The sequence below is a fragment of the Pyxicephalus adspersus genome, chromosome 4 (genome assembly GCF_032062135.1).
Source record: "Pyxicephalus adspersus chromosome 4, UCB_Pads_2.0, whole genome shotgun sequence".
Taxonomy (NCBI): domain Eukaryota; kingdom Metazoa; phylum Chordata; class Amphibia; order Anura; family Pyxicephalidae; genus Pyxicephalus; species Pyxicephalus adspersus.
This window is the reverse complement of record NC_092861.1, coordinates 113,538,048-113,558,061: the sequence shown is the minus strand read 5'-3', so window position 1 is coordinate 113,558,061 and position 20,014 is coordinate 113,538,048. Positions and strand designations below refer to the sequence as shown.

Genomic DNA, 20,014 nt, shown 5'->3' with positions numbered 1-20,014 from the left:
CCATTGATTGTCCCCTTCTGATCACTCATGTGCCATTCATACGGTATTCCCCTTCTGATCACTCCATGCCATTGATTGTCCCCTTCTGTTCACACCGGTACTTAAGTGTAACTCCGTTAGGGCAGGGATCTCCGTTAGGGCAGGTAACTCTGTTAGGGCAGGGATCTCTGTTAGGGCAGGGATCATCAGCTTGCTTCCTGGTGCAGAATCGCGGGGGCGCGTGTGCCGGCTTCTTACTTTTAGTTTGGCTCTGTACTGCAGCCAGGAGGAGACACACACTGCAGCCAGCATCGAGGAGACACACACAGAATCGGATATCGGAGGATGTCTTATTCACGGGTGAGTGCCTTATTTTGATTATTTTTTCAAAAATCACTAAACTACGTTTCCTGTTACAGGTTGTCCTCTCAGATAATCCTACCCTGTCATACAAGATGCCTAAAATGTGACTTTTATCTAAGTAAAGACTTTTGGAAAAACAGTGAGCCAATCACAAAAGCGGAAAATACAATTTCTGTTACATTTCTCTACACCAGAATCGTGCGGAACGCTTCCAAGTGGCCACATTGGTTTGAAGTTTTTGACAATTTTTAAATTATTACAATAGCTGTGGGTTGAAATGAAAAGTTAAAATTTAATAATTGATTATAAAATGACTTGTTTAGCCATAATCAATGATTAGGTAATTTACTACTATTTTATTATTATGTGGGAGATGGCAATACATTTTAGCTTGGCTGAGGCATACATGGGTGTAAATATAATTCATATGGCTCTGAATGATGCTATAGGAAAGCAGTAGAACCAGCATGTCAATCGTCCACAGGTAATGGCTGTAGCAACATATGAGGACAGGTTTAACAGAAGAAGTGTTAAAAATATTAACTTTGCCTTAAACTAATGACATATTATAAAAATGAATAATGAACTTTATATGATTGTAATTTGAAGTCCAATCAATGTTGCAGAGTAACCTTTGGTTCTTTTGGCCAAGTACTAAAGCAACCCACAACAGTTTAAATAAATTTCTATTGTAAATTTTAGTTTTTGTAAAATGACCTCCTTTTTACATAACAAAATAACAAGTATAATAAAATAAAAAACAACAAGAATGGATTACAGACTAAATCTAGGGACACCAGTTATGGAAAACAATGCAGTCTGGCTGGATTCATCACTAAAAGAGCCTGATTTATTAAAGCTCTCCGAGGCTGGAGAGAATACACTTTCATCAGTGAAGCTGGGTGATCCAGCAAACCTGAAATGGATTTCTTCAAAGTCATTTGCTTTTTGCTAACAAATGTTTTGAATCCTGGAACAAATCCATTCCAGGTTTGCTGATCACCCAGCTTCACTGATGGACGTGTATCCTCTCCAGCCTTGGAGAGTAGCTGAGCATTTATTTAGGAAGCCAGTCTGTGCTAGCTGGACAGATATTAATAGCTCTATCCTAAAAGCATTCCTGATTTAACACAAGCCAGCAGTCCACAGAGGGGAGATAGTCAATACTGTAACACTGGATATCTTGCACTTGAGCTTTGTGAGCAGATACAAAATATGTTTTGACCTTTGGTTCCAGGTTGGTGCTTTTGATTAGACAACATTCATGTAAATGAAAAAGATGAGCAAAGATTGCAGCTTTTAGTGACCACTGGTGGATAGTGTTTGAATGGAAGTAAATACGAAATATAAATTTGATTAACTTAATCTGCTTAGTTTAGTTTTGAACAAAGTAATAAAAAATAGTAAAAGTCTTTCACTGCTATGTACGCACACCCATGCAGTAATTGCCCGGATCTGGGGCTATACAATATAATATGGCTGATGCACACACTAATGTTCTGCAGTATGTTTGTTATTGTGTTTTAATTATTTAATGGAACTGCCTACCAACAAAATTTATACAAGAGTTTCTTTGTGTGTTCACGTCACACAGTTCATAGATGTTTAAGGTAACTGAATTAAACGGAAACAGTATTAAAACAGTAAAATTGTAATATTTCCTGTATTTTAATTATACAGTACAGTAATTGTATAACGTTTTGCAGCAGAGCAGTTTATGGGCTCACATGTACGAATTATATGCTGTACAATGCTTTGTTTGTAGATGGACTGAACTGAAACCAGTCTACCCATTTTTCTATCCAGCACAAAGTAGTCCATCAAGTTTGCCCTATTTTAACATTTGGGGCATGTGTGTTTTTAAAAAAAAAAAATCCTACACAATGGATGCCGGTAAATAATACAATAATTTTATATGGAATCCACATTTGACCTCACTCAGTAGAGAGCTAATTTAAAAAAAGCATTAAGTCATACCAGCCTATTGCAATCCATCATGTATTGGTCTGATGATTAATAATAATAAGTGTTAGGTTTTCCTTTAAAGGTAATGTACAGTGGTTTATTACATATCTTATTATTGTCAGGGCTAAAAATAATATTATAAAATACAAACATTTTTTGGTCACATAGATATGAAAAACTGCATATAAATATTTTCAGATGTTCTTATCCAGCCAGCAGGAGAAGTGCTTTCTAGTTTCTCTTTAATGTGCTAATAAAAAGGGTTTGTTGGCAGACATCAATAGCTCTAGCTGACATTTATACACAGAACTAAATGATTTATAGGAGTGACTTATGGTAGTAATTGGTCCTTTATCTGACGGCTTATTCCACAATATCAATTAAATAATTCTTCTTTGCCAGTGACATAGTGCTCTGGTAATCCTTTGTCATTATTACATGATAAAAATGTTTGTCTGGAAAAATAAAAAAAAGGAAAATTCATTATAGTTCCCCTTTAAAATCTACTTCTTTTAAAACTAATTAAGGGTATCACTTGAACAACAACATTTCTGCATTAGTCAATGGCTAACAGGATACAATTAGTATTATAGATAAAGGAAAAGCTTAAAATAATTTGCAAGCATGCATTTATGGACCATTTGTAACTTGCAGTAAAAAAGTCCTTTATGTGTGTCGTGTGTAAGTTATGACAACCAGAGTCAGCCAGCTATATTTTTAAAGTTTTACTGTGCACATTTTTGGTTTCACCTTTTCGTTAAAATATATTAAAATCATCATTGACTACCGAGTGATTTTTAAAGCTCCAATAGATAAATCACAAAAAAACAAGACTGACCAACTTTTCTTTTCTTTTAATACTGTATAGAGCTGTGCCCATCATACATTTAATACTGTATACCTAAACATGCATATACAAGCTGTATATCATCCATAACGGTGACACAAATCTTTACCAGGTATTGACCATGTGAATCCTTTGCATTTAATGTCCACATGTTTTAACAGACAGTTCACGTGTAGCCATAAGCTATACTGGTCAGAAAACATTGCAACAAACACAAGTACTTAAAACAGCAAGTCGGAGTTAAGATAATACACAATGGGGAGAACAAGCTGCAAATACACCTAAAAAATGTGTTTTTTCAGATTTTTTTTTTTCTGTGACTAGCACCATCTGTACACAAGAAAATATGAACAAACATGTTTGGATATTAAAGATTTAAAAGGCACTTAGTCAGTCTCATTGGAATCTTCTCCTTTGTACAGTACTTCTGAAGGTTAAAGTCCCTTGTTCCTCATACTCCACTGCTCAGAGGAAAAGTTCTGTTCTCCTACCAGTCCTTATATACAAAAGTGAACCATTAAAGTTCCTCAAAGTGCTCTCTTCATAGTTCTACTTGTTCTTAACTTTTTTTAATTTAAAAAAAGCTTGCGAATGTGTTCAGCCTCACCGAAAACTCCTTCTCGACCCCTCTTTACACATTCTCCGTCAAATTTCAACATGACATTGTCCACCTGAAGTCTTTATTCCAAAGTCTTTGGGTGTTTTGGAAGGGTAAATATAATCATGGGATAAGTTTATTTCATTGCATTTATCTGTTTTCTTCAGCTCAACCAATCCAGTTTTATCGACGTCTTGAAGTAATATCAAAACAGGTGATCATCATCAGATGAGCCTTGCAGAAGTTGACTCTGTTTTCCAAACGTTCTGTCACACATTCCAGTGCCTCTAAGTACTCTATGGAGTCCACCTCATACGTTTGTTCTAGATCAACTGAACAGAAAAGAAAAATGTATGTTATATAAACTGCTTAGTTTTTATAATTTATAAACAAAACATAACTTCAATTCAATTAAACGACTTTAGGTCAATTTTTAAAACACATACAACAAAAAGTTGAAGGCAAGGATGGTCATAAGGTACCAATAGTAAAATCTGTACAAAATAATGTACAGAGATACTTACATAGTCTCCCCTTATAAATAATAATAATCTGAATAATGAAGGTTAAAAACATATTTATCACCAAAGTACCCCAAAGGTGCAGTACATCATTTTTAACTGTAACCAGAATTCTGGATGTAAAATTGATAAATTGGAACCCCTAATGGGATTACTTTATTTGCTCTATGTTCACTCCCTTTACTTGTCATAGTAACCACTGTCCTCCAGGCAAAAAGGGTACAAGTGGTAAGGAGGGATTTTCCAATGGGAACCACTGTTCTGGGCAACAGTCTAAGAGGGGAATTTCCCTCACTCTTAGAGACTTCATTTCACTTCCTGTTGCATCTCTTGGGAAATGAATATGAATACACTTTAATTATAATGCTTTTTTTTCTTTGTATGTTGTCAACTGAAAGCAACTGCAGGATAAGTTTCTATGTTGTGTTATGAGGAGTACAACCCAGAGCTATACATTATTGAGTATTATTATTAAATGAGTGCTACTAAGTACTAACAGTTCCCTGAAATCTAAAAAACTGCCCTCTTTTTGATACCAGTTCTTTCAGTTGAGGACACTGTTGAATCCTCTATTAACAACCATGTTTTTTACATGCTCTTCATAAATATCTCTGCTGGGATACTGCTGGGGTCATAGTTAATCTTTCAAAAGAAACAATTGAATAAAAATAAAATATTCTTACATTCACTGAGCCACTTATTTGGATCTAGCATCAAGTACTGTTTGGTGGTCTCCAGCTCCTTCATAAGCCATTCATATTTGGCCTTGACTTCTGCGATTCTCTGTTGGCGGTGCTCTAAGATCTTGAGCTTCGAACTAAACCTTGAGACCGTCTAACAGAAAAAAAAACACTCCTGTTAAAAAGTATGTTATGCAAAATGTATCTAATGGGCCATATTTATCAAGGGTCTGCAATGTTGGAGAAGATCAACTATCATGGGTTGACCTTGGTGATCCAGAAAAATGGTTCATGGATATTTTTAGGAAATCAATTCTAGGTTTGCTGGATCACCTAGGCACTTTTGTGGTTACAGCTTCATAATTGCATATCTGTGATGTGAGATCAAGGGCATGCCCATGACTGCTAGTCTTAGGCCAACTGGAGTAAGATATGGTGATACTACTATAATGTCCCCAATGTAAAAGGGTATGATATTAAGTAAAAGGAGCTTGAATTTACAGTAATTTACTGTATTATAAATTATAAATACAATTTTTTCAATTATTTTCTAACTGAAACCATTGTACAAATTATGTAAATCTTTATTACTTTGTTCCCTCTGCTTGCATGGCACAGCTTCATTTATTTCTTTGGGTTTCCATCTATTCTTGTTTTCCTTTTCTGGAAACAACCCATAGAAGTAAATGGAGCTTTATTGTACCAACCTTCTTTGCATCATCTATGTTGCAGTTTCAAACTTCACCCTACAACAGTAATTAACAGTAATGCCTGTATATTGCATTGCATGTAATACACGCCTAAAATGGATAAAAAAATGACAAAAAAACACAATAAACACATTACGTTTTTCAGGCAGAGGTGAAAATAGAGATATTTCTGATAAACAGTTTGCTTTTATCACTCTTTTAATCTGTAAAGCCCTGTGACATGTCCTCCAATGTTTGAGCTTTAAATGACTGATATTTTTACAGCTGTTTTTACTTTTTTTTTCAGTTCAGTTTTTTTATGTGGTTTACATAAATATAACCTGATTCTCACTGCCCCCTGCACTGAATACAGTTCTCCAGCTTTTCCCTTTAACTCAAAATCTATTTACCTTGCAATCTTCACCACGGCGCCGTTGGAGCCTTTCCACGTCATCTATCTCATAAACCTTTATTTCAAATGGTTCTCCCAGGCTTCGCTGACCATTACATAGAGGTCCATCTACCCAGCGCACTCCAGGGCTGTTGGCTGGCTTTCTAACTGGAGAGGTGGCATCAAGCGATAATGCTGGAATAAGCCGACGCCTCTGAGATCCTATTAAAGAAAAGAATAACCAATTACTATTTTTAACTGGTTTACTCTGCCAGTTGTAGAGATTTTACCAAGTAATAAACTAGTACAAAAATGTTATATTTACATGGATAGTATGGCAAAGTGGTTAGCAGTGACATTGAAGTTAGTAAAGGATAGCTGAACCCAAAATATGTATATCTAAAATATTGAAGATTACTAGTACCTAAATGTGGTGTTTGCTTTCATTTTCTTTTTCAGGCTAAGAATATTTTCAGCAAGTCACTTCATGTGAGTTGAACTTAAAGTGTTATTTTTCATTTGTAAACTACTGTTATCCCTTTACAATATTCCTATTATTCCCATTTCCTCCCAAATCAAGCAAAACTCTCCCTACCTCATGTAATGGAGAAGAACAATGGAACATGTCTGAAGCCAGCCTGAGTGGCAATCATAGCACCCTCCATAGATACAGTGGAGATAGTAAATATGGTATTTAAAGCAAAATAATGAGGGGGAAAGTCTGGAAACATAAAACAAATGCAGCTACTGCATCTAAAACCTGGAAAAAAGCAATATATTAAACATATAGATTAAATATGTTTTAACATTTCCTCACTCAATCTGAAAATGTGTGAATGTTTTTCTGAGTATGGTAAGGATATTGATTGTAAACTCCATTGGTAAATGCTATTTAAAATGGGGTTAGCAATAACTGGCTCACAATGTCCAGTATAGAAAGCAACTAAACTTGTTTACATTATTTAGCCAAGAATCTGAATTGCAAAATCGTACTATTATGGTACAAAATAAAACAGAACTTTGTAATTTAGTGTGTAACTGGAGCACCAAGACTGGGGTCACTTATTAAAGTAGCATTAAAGTGGCCCCGCCATCTTCTTACTTACTCATTTTAATCTTCTGCCATCTTAATTAGCTGGTCCGGGCTAGTCAATTTTGACAGTTGAAGGGAGCGATCAGGCAGGTTAAAATGCTTATTGCAGAAATGGCATCACTTTTGCTTTTCTGCAATATAGTCTTGCCTGATTGCAAGTGTAACTTAGATCCACTTTAATGTTACTAAGACATACAGTATAATAAATGTTATCTTCCACTGATCTAGGTAAAAATGACAAGCTGTGTTCACGTTATTATCCAAATCCTGTGTTTTTTTTTTTTTTTTTGCACATGGCTGAGAAATAAAAATTAACACAGCCTTACCTGATTTTCTAAACTTAATGAACATTCACTTATAATAAAAATAAACAGTCTCTGGTTATTTATTAGAATAAATCTATTACAAGCTTAAGCTATAAGCCAGATTTATGGAAGGTCGCCCAGACTGGAGAAGATACACTATCATGGGAGAACCTGAGTGATCCAGCGAACCTAAAATAGGGTACACTCATTTATATTTATATGATCCTATTGCGTTGCGATGTTTGTTTATACATGCAAAGATTACTTCCTATGATTTCTTATAGCTCCTTAACACCCAGCAACGCATTTTAAATGTAGGTCACATATCTCATATCAATGCAAATAGCTTCCATCCATTTAATGCTCATTAAATTAAATTTACATTTTTTTCCCATAGTTAAAATGCTTTTTTTTTCTGTTCTGCAGGAACATTGCAATCTGCAGGCTATAGTACAATCAATATTAGCCTCATTTATTTACAAATGAACAACTATTTAATTCATTGCATTTTAAATTGGATCAATCAATGGTAATGAACGTATTAAATTTGTATTATTAGTTTACTTTGTTGCCTTTATAACTTGTGGCAGAGCTTAAAAGCTAGACTTACTAAACTCTTAGAACTGAACATCCTATACTTCTCAATATTGGTCATTTTTTATTAAACATACATTTATTAATCTACCTTTTTTAAGCATTAATTTGGCATTAAAAAAAAACTCTGCAGCAAAATACAAACCCACTTTCCGAGAACTCAATGAAGCAAGAAGTGACAAGACAAAGTGCAAGGAAATAGGAGCTCCTCTCTTCTAGTGGTTTTTACTAAGTGCGAAGACGCCTAAAGTATATTTTTATGACACCGTGACTGACGCGATCAGCATTACTTAGCTGACAGATTGAATCAGATCCTCATTTGTGAATTCCTTTTGGATTCCTCTCACCATTCCCTGATGTTTGTGGTTTACATGACAAACAAATGATAAGCTTAGCTGGAGAGACACAGGTAACAATGAGACAGTGTTTGGTATAATGCCACCAAACAAGACAGAACTTGTCTGCTCACAAAGAGGAAACATGAGCCACTAGTGACTGTTACACGTGGGGGGCCAATATAAATTACTGGCTGGCTTCTACAGTGCTTGAAAAGTGATATTATTCCAGCTGATGCAATGCCAACAGAACACACGCAGAGCCATAAAATATGATGGCAATAGTAAAACTAACTGTCACATATGACAGTGAGGAAAATCTTTATCCCAGCAGATTAAATTGGATAGTGTGTCCAAAAGCCAAACATTCATGAAATCTTAGAAATTAGATTCTTAGAATAATATAAAGTGGGGAGTCAGTTTCAAAATTATTGCAGGCTACAATAATATTCCACAATGACATAAAAGCTTATGACATTTATTACCTAATACACCTTTAAAGCTGAACTTGCACAGTTGTACATACTCCTTGCTCACCCTATTTCTTAGCTGGAGAACATCAGGAGTAATCTAGCACTTTGCCTTTATGTCCCTGGCCCATCCCTTTCATTCTTTAGATTTCAGTTCTTTCAATCATGGAGTCCTAGCATCATCTCAACTTACTGTGTTCAGAAAGCTATGTACAACGCTCTGCTGGCCTTGTCCCATCAGCCATAATTTGCTTGCACTGCACTGCACACCTAGAGATAGTCATTGGATCTAAAATCAGGTATGTAATGAAAACCAAAAATGATATTTAGTAATTTCATTAGCATTTATTGGGATAGAGGGAGTGGGGGGACCAGAGAAAGCAAAATATAGGAAGAACAAACTTCAGCTTAAAGTCCTTACTTCAAGACATTTTATCTGCTCTAGCAAATATGAATTTTATCATGAAACACATTCAGAATAAGTTATAGGACAGAAATGATTCCTCTCTTGGGTATGTTATCATTTTAGAGGTGTGATCACAGTGAAGGTTATTTAAATCCCATCAAAAGATATTTGTGGAAGTGTGCTTTGTAATAAAAGAATGTGAGGGGAATGACTAGCACACTGTAAAATAAAAGGCCAGCCACAGATGGGAAAATCGCATTGACAGCTGCAAGTTCTGCTGCTACCTAGTGCCGTACATCATGACATTTCTATGTTTGCATGTTTTAAAATTCAACATGTGCACAATGAAAAGATATTGGATTGACCATATCACATCCAATAAATGGTGCAGCTCTCCAAAGGTGTTCTAGGGTTGGATGTATTGTTAATATTATTAATAATAAACAAACTATAACGGTTAAAACATTCAAACTGGAAATGAGGGAAAAAAACAACATTTTGAGTTGCCACCAGAACAATATTAGTGGGGGAAACTTCCAACCAGGATACTTGGTTTTGTGACAATGGGTCAAAAGGCTGATTTTTTTTTTCACTTCCCGTTGTCCCTACAACATCATAGAAAGGTATAGAAAAACTTTCCCAATGGGACACAAATAAAAAATGGGTATAATCACTCTGCTTTAGTTATAATTTAGATAATCAGTATAATAAATATATCTGCATTTATATATTTTTTAACAATTAAACAAAGCTAACAAAATAAGTCATTTAATACTCTCAGTTCCTAGTAAAGTAAACTGGCTTTTAATTGTTGTCTATCAAATACTGCCCGTGGAACATTCTTATTAATTATTGTTCTGTAAGCTGTAATTATATGAAAAACCTTAGGTGAGGTTAAACTAAGATTGGGCACCAATTTCAAAAAAAGTCCATCATCTTTCATTATGTAAAGCTCACCTATGCATAGGATAAGCTGTCATCACTTCTATCAGTCCCATTTAGACTGCTAACGCTGCTATAAAAAGCACAAATGAATGGAAGTAGGGTGCAGGAAACATGAGAGCATTCCAAGCACAAGCTCAAACATAAAAGAAACAATTAGAGCTTTCAATATTTGTGTCATTCTGCCGCTAGCACACTGTCAACTTATGTGGGATAAAGGAAACTGCTCATGGGGAGATGAGAAAGATCTTACAGATAATGAAAATGTCTTATTCTTTCCTTGAAATTGATTGGATGATCTTCCCCAAATCAAAGATTGATGACCATCATCGGCAATAAAATAAAATCCCCTGTGGATGTTGCTGTGGTAGGTCAAGCATGCACATTGGACACGTCTGCACTTGAGCTGACCTCACCCGTTTTATTAAAAGGGCTCTATCAATAACCGTACGGCATCAGCATTTCATTTATTTCACCAATTGAATTACGAAAGCTGTTAATGACAGATATAAGCATTCATGCAACGGATGCACTTAAAGTCTGACCCTAAATCCAGAATCTAGACGTGGTCGGTCAGATTTTTATCAGACTAATGTATTCTAGAGTGATGTCACCGCATCCTTTAACATTTCATGACACTTTCAAATGAAGGTAGAAAAATAGGAATGTAGGATAGGTTAATGTACAGCGCTGCGTAATATGTTGGCGCTATATAAATCCTATTTATTATTAATAATAATAATAATAATAATAATAATAATATTAGGTATATGGCTGGATTTTACCTGTTAGAATAAAATAAAATTACATAAATATGCTGGATTTAGATCCATGTGAATATTCTCTTACAGGTTACATGTAGATTCATGTGGTAGTTAGGAAGGATAATGGTGAAGTTGCTTCAAATGTACTTGCGAATAAAAAGGTTAAAACTGAACTCCAGACACACAATTAAATACACTGATAAAACACATGCATGGGAGATGTTTTTTCCTTTTTAAGGATTTGTATTCATGTTCATCCAGTTCTGATATTTACACTAATCTGTCACATAGCACAGCCCTATCTGGCAGGAGAAGATACCTGATTTTCACTGCTGACATTAACTAACACTTCCAGATTTTGTGCCACCTTAGTTTTAGACGGCACAGACAGAAGAGGAGCATTCATTTCCCTCCCACTCTGCTTTCTCTAACTATCAGCATTTTGTGTATACTACAGAAACACTGGTTTCTTGTGTTGTGTCTACTCTGTAAAAGGAGTATAAAGCTGATACATGATGTATTGATGCATTAATGAATAAAAAGCAGTTTTTAGGTGTATAAGGCTTTAACCTGCCATGAAAGGTATGCTTTAAAACATGACTTCACCCTAGTACACTTTAGTTGGTAGTTTTTTAGATAGCATGGCAGGGTTGATTGCCTGATTTCATATTTATGAATAAAGGGACAACATTTTGATGGGCACCCACATTTTTGCAGGCAGCAGAACGATCTGTAGAGAAATTGTAGGTGTGGCTAATTGTGGGCAATCGCCTATTGATTGGGTTTTTCCTCTAGTTTCAATTTGTAATTGATCGAACAACTGACTACACTTCTTTGGTATTTTAGGTTCCCCTTTGCTGCCAGCAGAGTACAAATAGGTTAAAGTGCTAGCTAATGATTAGGCCATATAGCATGGCAATAATATTTATGAGCCTTTATGGAACTGATGTATGATAGCCAGATGTCCCTGATCTCCAGGGATAGCTATCTTTTTAGGATACTTCTGATCCTTTACATTTTCTAAAACGCCTGTAGGAGCATTTAAAAAGCACTTATAATGATCATAAAAACACATATTCTGTGTGGCTGAGAGTCCTAGGTAATGTGGTCCTTTTATATATGATTCCTCTCTACTCATACAATGTATGAGGAGTGGTACACTGATAGTGGGTAACAATTCACTGTACAAAGGAACACAACTACGTACACACGTGCAATAATAATCGTTGGAAAACAAACAAATAACGACCGATCAACGATTATTCACAACTGTTTTGAACAATCGTATTTTTCACAATTCTGTACATGCTGTAACGATACGATTGTTCAAATATAATCCACCAATAATGTACACACACTAGATAAGATCTTTTGAACGATGTAGGAAGTGACAAGTGCTGGAGAAAGTTAACTACAGAAACATCCACAATCACTGAACGATTGTACGCACAGTGGATAGCGAGCGATTATTGGCCAATCTGATCGTTTCCATCGACATTCCTTGTTCATCCGCGTCATTGGCCTGTCGTTGTTCACCTTTTTTGTTAACGATTACCGGACGATCAGTCGTTAATCGTTCGTTTCCAACAATAATTATTGCACGTGTGTACGTAGCCTAAGTATGGGCATCATTGTTTATATAGAGAGCTGTGAAAGATAGCGGCTAGGGATATCCTGTAGGTAAATATTACACTGTATAAAACAAGATGCCTATCCACAGCACAGGAACCATACAGCAGTTGCAGAAGGCAGTTATGACACAAAATCGTACCTCACATGAAATGCAGATAATCATGCCTGTCTACTTACACACACAAAAAGGAGGCTACTGGGGGTCTGTAACTGCAGAGGCTTTTATTGGGCACGGAAACAAATTCATAGGACATAACAAACAGCTCAATGTTTTCACAGACTATCTATGAATTTACAACATATTTTAAGTCACCCTATTACTCCTGTGCTAACAGTAAAGTCAGCCTGTAAATTGGCATGATATATAGTTACTCTTACAGTGACTGCAGATCTCTGATAGATGTTTGTATCTAACAATTTCAATTTGTGTTGAATAGCTGCTTCTATGCCCTTTGGTGTGGTTTCTCCCATATCCTGCTGTCATGCAAAAACCAAGTGGGAGAAACCAAGCATGCTTGGGGATGAGTATATTGAGCATTCTCATTATTGGCATTTACTAACTACAACCTTATTCACAATGTGTCCCATAAAATGTCAAAGTAGAGAGAATTCCAGTATAAGTAGAGAATAATTTGTACTCCCTGGAATCAGTCCAGCTGGGGCTCAACAAACTTTTTAATCTCAGAGATTCAATCGTTTGTGCTGCTGAAAGATATTTTTGGACAACTGTTAGGAAATTAGTCACATGGGATTAATCTCATAAAGTATACTTCAAAAGAAAAAATTGCTCTAGAGTTTTCAAAATGAGTGATTATTGAACGATTAATCTCATGCTTCTATTCAGGTTCATAGAGGAGCAAAGGGGGAGATTAATTGTTAATAGTTTCTACTTTGTGAATATATCTTGGCACTGTGTGATTGTGGGAGATTAATAGATCAATCGTGCTACTGAAAATTGGTAATGAAGTGCTCACATTGAAAGAACTATAATAAAAACCAAAAGATCAATCTCATGATATTTAAGTAAAGTAATTAGGCTACCAAAAAAACTTCTATTTACCCCACCATTAGGAAGATGGCCAAAACTTTTTGGGTGTCACCTCTACCTCTGTTCAAATGCATGTGGAGTCTTCTCTAAATTATTAAATTCATGCGTTTTCAGTGATTGGTACTGTTCATGCTATAGTAAAACAAAAACAATTGTTCTTCCAACATTTTAGCACTAGTGTGGAAGACCCCTCTCTGTTCCTTTGTATATAAAGCCAGTTCCACAAATACATAATTTAATGCCTTTGAGATGAGGAGCAAGACTGAATTCAAACCAGATCTTCCTGTCCAACACCATTAATTAAACTTACAAATACTCTTTTGAGAAAATGCACAGAAATACTAAACATTCCTGTGAAAAAAAGAGATCAAGGAAAGTAGCAGCTGCAAACAGGGCCACCTCTATATCAAAGCTGGTGATTTTGAAATGGAATGGCCAACAATCCATTGTCATATCACTAACTGTCCCTCAAACAAGCTCACAAATAAATGTCCCTACCATAGTCATATGTTTTTAACACAATCCAAGATCAACTTTGGGAAAAAGCCAATTAACCAAACTGCATGTTTTTAGAATGCTGGAGGCAACCAAAGTACCCGAAAGAAACCCACACAAACAGGGAGAGAACATGCAAACTCCATGCAGATAGTGTCCTGGTTGAGATTTGAACCTGAGTGCTAACCTCTGAGCCACTGTGCTGCCCATATAGGTGTGATGGTCAGGTGTCCCCAATTGTTTGATCTTATAGTTTATATGTATATGTGTCATCCACAAGGACATAAACCTTCATTTCATCCCTTCTCTCTGGTTTGGCTTCTCAGGAGAAAAAGGCCAAATATATTATTTGTACTTTTAAAGCAGAGGTCAGCAAACTTTTTTGGACACTAGGCCATTTCAGGGGTAGGCAGGAGCACACAAGGCCGGACTCTCTCTCTCGAGTCCCGCCCCATTGGCTCCGCCCCCCACCAGAAACGCCTCCCTGAAAAGAAATCCCTCTCCTCTGGAATGCATACGGAGGAGAGATAATGTTTCCTATCTACCCTGGCGACAGAAGTGTTAAAGCCAGGCGTGGTAAATAGGCTGGTATTAGGCTGGATCGGCCAGGGGGCGTTAGGCTGGAACAAACTACGGGCTAGGCCTTATCTAGTCTAAAGGCCTGAGTTTGCTGATCCCTGTTCTAAAGCACAAAGGAACAGAAGAAGGAAATAGTTGTTAAGAAAGTAGACACAATCTTTTTAAGGTGTATCAGTAAGAGGAAGAGAGAGGAAGAGGGAGACTTGGAAATAGCAAACAATGTAAACATTTACTTCTGTTCAGTCTTTTCAGAAGCAAATGACACTAACAATTACAAGCTAGATGGAGATTCTAGCAGTGATGGCTCATTTTCAGGGTTTATAGAGGCAGTTAGTAGATGAATTTATTCACCTAAAGCATAATCAATTTTTGATACCGCAATGGGTAGTAAAGAAGCCTAAAACTACAGGCCAGTGAGGTTAACATCTGTAGTAGTAAACATATTGGACTTAGTCCTAAAAAGAAGGATAAATTGGGTCTGAAATGGCATAGCTCAACTAACAGTCCATCATGTTAGACTAGCTGACTGTATTTTTGACCAGTGGTGTGCTGTGGACCTACACTAACTTCTTTTGATTAAAGCATTTCATCCGGTTCCATATTATAACTTCATAGTTTATCTAAAATGTGGTTCAGTGGACACGAAGTTGGCCTAAAGATAGATTTTGGACTGTAGTGCTATATAGGGTTAATTCGGAACTGAGAACCAGTCACTAGCGGTATACCACAAGGTTCTGTATTAGGTCCTGTAATATTATTTTTTTCTGGCAACACTCTTCTATGTTTCTATGATATTACCTCACTAGTGGAGGAACATACTTCTTTGGGATATCCCTTAGTTGATATCAAATTGTTCTGAGATACAAGTCTGATTGGATTTATTACTAATTAGGCAGTAATCAAAGTAAAACATCCATTTCCCAATATTGATGATGGGAGATAATGTGCAGGACTAGGTCCCTTTTAAAAGATAATGGCTTCATACAGAAAGAAAAAAAAGAACATTTTGAGGACTTGTGAAAAGCAAGTGACCTAACATATATTGGTTAGTTACAATGTATCATAAACTACAAATTTATGATCATGACCATTTATGACCATGTTCAGACTGGCAGTAAGGTTGTGGTGCGGTTAACGCTTCCTCATGTGAGTGAACTGTTGTCATGTACATGTAACATGTAAGATGCTACATGCACTGTCTACCCTTGGCAGCCTAAAACATGAAATGGGGGCCACAGTAAGCAGTTCAATCTGCAAATGCTGGTTCTTTAAGAACCTGCAATATAAGAAGTCAACAAGGTATCAGCTGCCAGGAGCCACATGAGACCATTTTTTCCCGCTGTGGGTCTGAACCCACCTAATCATTTTTCCTGGCATTTACACAAAACAGAAAAAAAACTTAAAAGTCAGTTTTTATTTCCCTGCAAAGTTTCCTGGGCCCCTTCTGTTATTCAAATTCCTGCCTACACAAGTAACCCTGGTCCATGTCCACTAAATATTAGAGAGGCTGCCTATCAAAAAAGCGTGTCTTTGTTTTTATTCTCAGTAATAGCCTGGCTTTCTGGAGCTGGTGTAAGAGCTGATATAGGTTTAGATTTTTTTTAGTGGCTACAAGTTTACTTACAATATTATAATCCTTGAATTTCAGTATACATTTTGCCTCCAAGCTGAGAACTCTGTTAAACTATGCTTATCATATCTGACAGAAGTGGTTTCTGGACACAGTACCTATAAATAAACCGACAAGGTTGCATGACCTGAAATAAGCATATCTTCACTGACATATTCTATGGAGCACTATGAATTGTGGGTCTTAGGATACATGACTCAGGGGTGCAAAACATCAATAACAATGATGTGATCCTTTCATACTGCTTGCCCTTTTTTATGATTTGCTGTAATGAAAGAAATCCAATTTTTAAAAGGATGGGTTGTGGGAGTTGTTTTCTTTAACCCCTAATTGTCCTGCTGCCACGGGCATCATTCTCATAGCTGAATGATTCTCAGCTTCTAAGATCTCTTGATATGAGAACTAAATTACTTTGAAATAAAAGGAAAGATAAGAGTGTTTCATATGATATAACAGGCCCCTTGTGGCAGCTAACATAGAAAACATGCTACAAAAAAAAAAGAAAGAAATATAATTGTTTCTGTTAGCTGCAAGTATGATTTATTTTCTATCATTGTAATTAAAAGCAAACATAAAGGCTACAATACCACAAACTATTTAAAGGGAAGTTAATCTAGGAAGCCAAAAAGGGGATAGGAATGTTCTTTGCAAACTACGTTCGCCTCAGTGTCACAAAACCTTCTTTCCACTATTAGTGATTTCAATGTGCTGTCTTGATTTTCCCTCTTTGCTAGGCATATCTGTGGGGAAATCTTGAGGCAACTGTACAGGTCAGATGGTCCAGAATTTTCTCCAAAATTCTTAAGCACTGAACATGGAGCTGAGCTGGTAATACTTCTTACATAAAACAGTATTTTAAAATGGCTAATACTAATTTAAAACATTCCTTATGAAATCATATACTTTAGGCAATCTTTACAGATAGATTATGTTTTCTGACTACAAAGCTGTTGTATTACTTACTGTAGATGAGCACCACACATGACTCCAAAAGTAATAAGGTGAGCTTTTACCTCTAAACCAAGGGATTCCTTCACCCAAAAGGGTAAAATGTAGCTGAAAGGATCTATATGACTAAATGACTAAAAGTTGCATTAAAATGTGTTCCATATTGCTTGTTGTTTACCAATATTCCCAGTCTACTAGTTACCGTATTTACAAAAGATTACCTGTGAATGGCACTGCTGTTTTTTTTACTACATTATTAGGTTTATATTGTAACATCTTGTAATCATGTAATATTTTGATTTTTTCAAGTTTTTTCCTTCTTCTGCATGTTTCAACTCATTTGTCATGTGATTTGTGATGTTGCAGGAATTCTGAGAGGGCCAGAAAAAGTTTGCAGAAACCATCTTATACAGTTAAGCATAGTACGTGAAATGAAGGACACTCTTTCTCCTTTATCACACAGGGCAACTTTTGTTTTGGTATGGTGCACTAAAAATGCATGCTTATGCATTTAGGTGTGTTACACACCATTCTTCGTGAGTAAGCGAATATAGTGCAACACAATGTATAAAAAGGCTTGTGTGCACTTGATTAGGATGTGAATGGGCCCTAACTGGAAGTTTCTCTCATGCATAGGACAACCTCTTTTACACTCACACACTCTCTCTAATAGGACAGTCTCCTACTAATACAAACAAGGCATTACTGGAGCAAGGCCTACCCTGTGTACTTCACAAAGAACATATTTATCTATTTCACTGTGCAACTTTTTGAACACCACTGGATTGAGGATGTAGGTTCTTCGGGACCTGTCTTGATGTTGAAGAGAAAGGTTCTTTGGCTTTTTTGGTGGTTCCTCTCCTCAAAAAGGAGTCTCTCTTCCAGAAAGCCCCTACCTAGTATTTTGTGGACCAGTTTACTGGTCCAAAAGGATCAGAATTGACCTGAGTACAGCTAGGTGCGCCTGTTTCCTATAAATAGTTTAAAGGTCCAGGGGGTTCAGGAAACTGATGCTCTTCAGAGGAGGACCAAGGTATTCTAGTGCATGTTTTGTGTTTGTGTACCTTCACTTTTTTGGTTCACAAGGGTTTTATGTTCATGATGCATGCACCGTTAAAAAAGTCAAAGAACGATCTCTTCTGAACATGACTACAATGACAGGACAGTGTTTCTCTCATACTCATGGCACTATTGAACAGACATGGCATGTCCCAGAGATGGAGAGGCTTCCAGGTATACAGTGGAGGATTTGGTAAAATTGGTAAAATCATTTTCAAACAAAAAAATAGAATTAATGCTTGTTAAAATGACTGCTCCACACAAACACAAGAAAAATATATAAACTCATGCAGGCAGTTCACTGAAACATTCTATAGTGGGGAATCTTTCAGGTCCATGTATTTTTTTATTGCCATACGTTCTATTCTCCATAAGTTTTATTCTCCACCAGAGAATGTTGCTAACGGTCAGATTCACCCTATAAAAAGTAATATTTTAGGTTCTTCCACATCTAAGGTACACTATAATCATAAAGCCTTTGCTAGCCAGTGAATTATTCTGTTACAATCCCCAGAAAGGTAATGGCTCTGAGCTATATGGATTTCAACAGAAGGAAAGACCTGCTGTGCTATGGCCTTTCATCTCTTAAAAGAAAAATGACCTTTTTTTACAAATTGCAAATTTCTAAAACATAATGTGTGAGTACAGTATTCTACAGCCAGCATAATCAATTTTATTGCCTAATTATATCCAGGGCTTTTTTCTCATACCCCTTTTTTTGTAAGATATTGATTATTAATATAGCATACAGCTACAATTTTATGGTTGCCATCTGCTGTTCTAATCAATTCCTTTCCTGGTGAGGTCAGCAGCACTAACTTCCCACCTAACAGGTTAAAGATTCATACAAAGGTTAGAGTACTCATCGGTGTGCTACAGCACCACGTCTGTCTGTAAAATAATAAAATAAACAGATATATAATGAAACCTGTGCATTGACTGACATATGCTTACACTGTTGTATACCTACTAATAGCAGATAACTAATGCATGTGAAAAAAATCCTGTAAGTTGTTAAATAATTAAATAGACTGTGTCCTACACATGTGAGCAATCCGAAACACAAATGAGACATACATATTTCTGTATTTTCATCCCATTAAAAAATATAAAGTTACTTGTATACTATTTATAAAGCAATTATTTGACTGTTATTTTCTACTGTTATTTTCTACTTTATTTTTTTCAAGTAAGAAAACACAAGCCTATTCAATAGGCTGTAACCTACACCAAAATGTACTTTACTGAAGCTCCAGTGTTAAACTTTGCACTTTACTGCCCATGTTCCCTTGTATAAGTCCATACTGCTAACATTCTACAGGATTAGCACTGGCAATAACGCACAATAAAGAATAAAACTGTTCATCTGGTGTTCCACGATAACCCTTCTGCCTAAACATAGACTTCTAACAATAAATTTACCTCATTTGTTGAATTTTGGTACATAAAAATTGTTGTTGATTTGCCCAAAATTTTGTAAACAGATAACTTCCCATATTATCTGGCTGTTCACATGGAGGGGTTATGGCCTACATACTGCTCAGCATTGTGCATGCAATATTTCATTTATTTTTCTGTAGATACGCTGCTACCATTACCATACGAGTAGGGTTACATATCATGGTATGTGTAGGATTTCAGAGACAGTACAAAGCAGAAGTACTGAACCATCATTGCCCAT

The 20,014-nt window shown here is 36.1% G+C and overlaps 1 protein-coding gene across 1 annotated transcript in view; it reads right to left on the bottom strand.

The window, feature by feature from the left end:
• Positions 1 to 3,146: 3,146 nt before the first annotated feature.
• KIF26B (kinesin family member 26B) overlaps positions 3,147 to 20,014 on the bottom strand; it is a 215,765-nt gene continuing 198,897 nt past the window's right edge. Inside the window, exons 13-15 of the mRNA XM_072409327.1 lie at positions 6,053 to 6,255; positions 4,957 to 5,107; positions 3,147 to 4,084 (exon numbers count right to left, since the gene is read on the bottom strand). Coding sequence (XP_072265428.1) covers positions 3,936 to 4,084; positions 4,957 to 5,107; positions 6,053 to 6,255 — 503 coding nt within the window. The 3' untranslated portion in view covers positions 3,147 to 3,935. The remainder of the gene's footprint in view (positions 4,085 to 4,956; positions 5,108 to 6,052; positions 6,256 to 20,014) is intronic.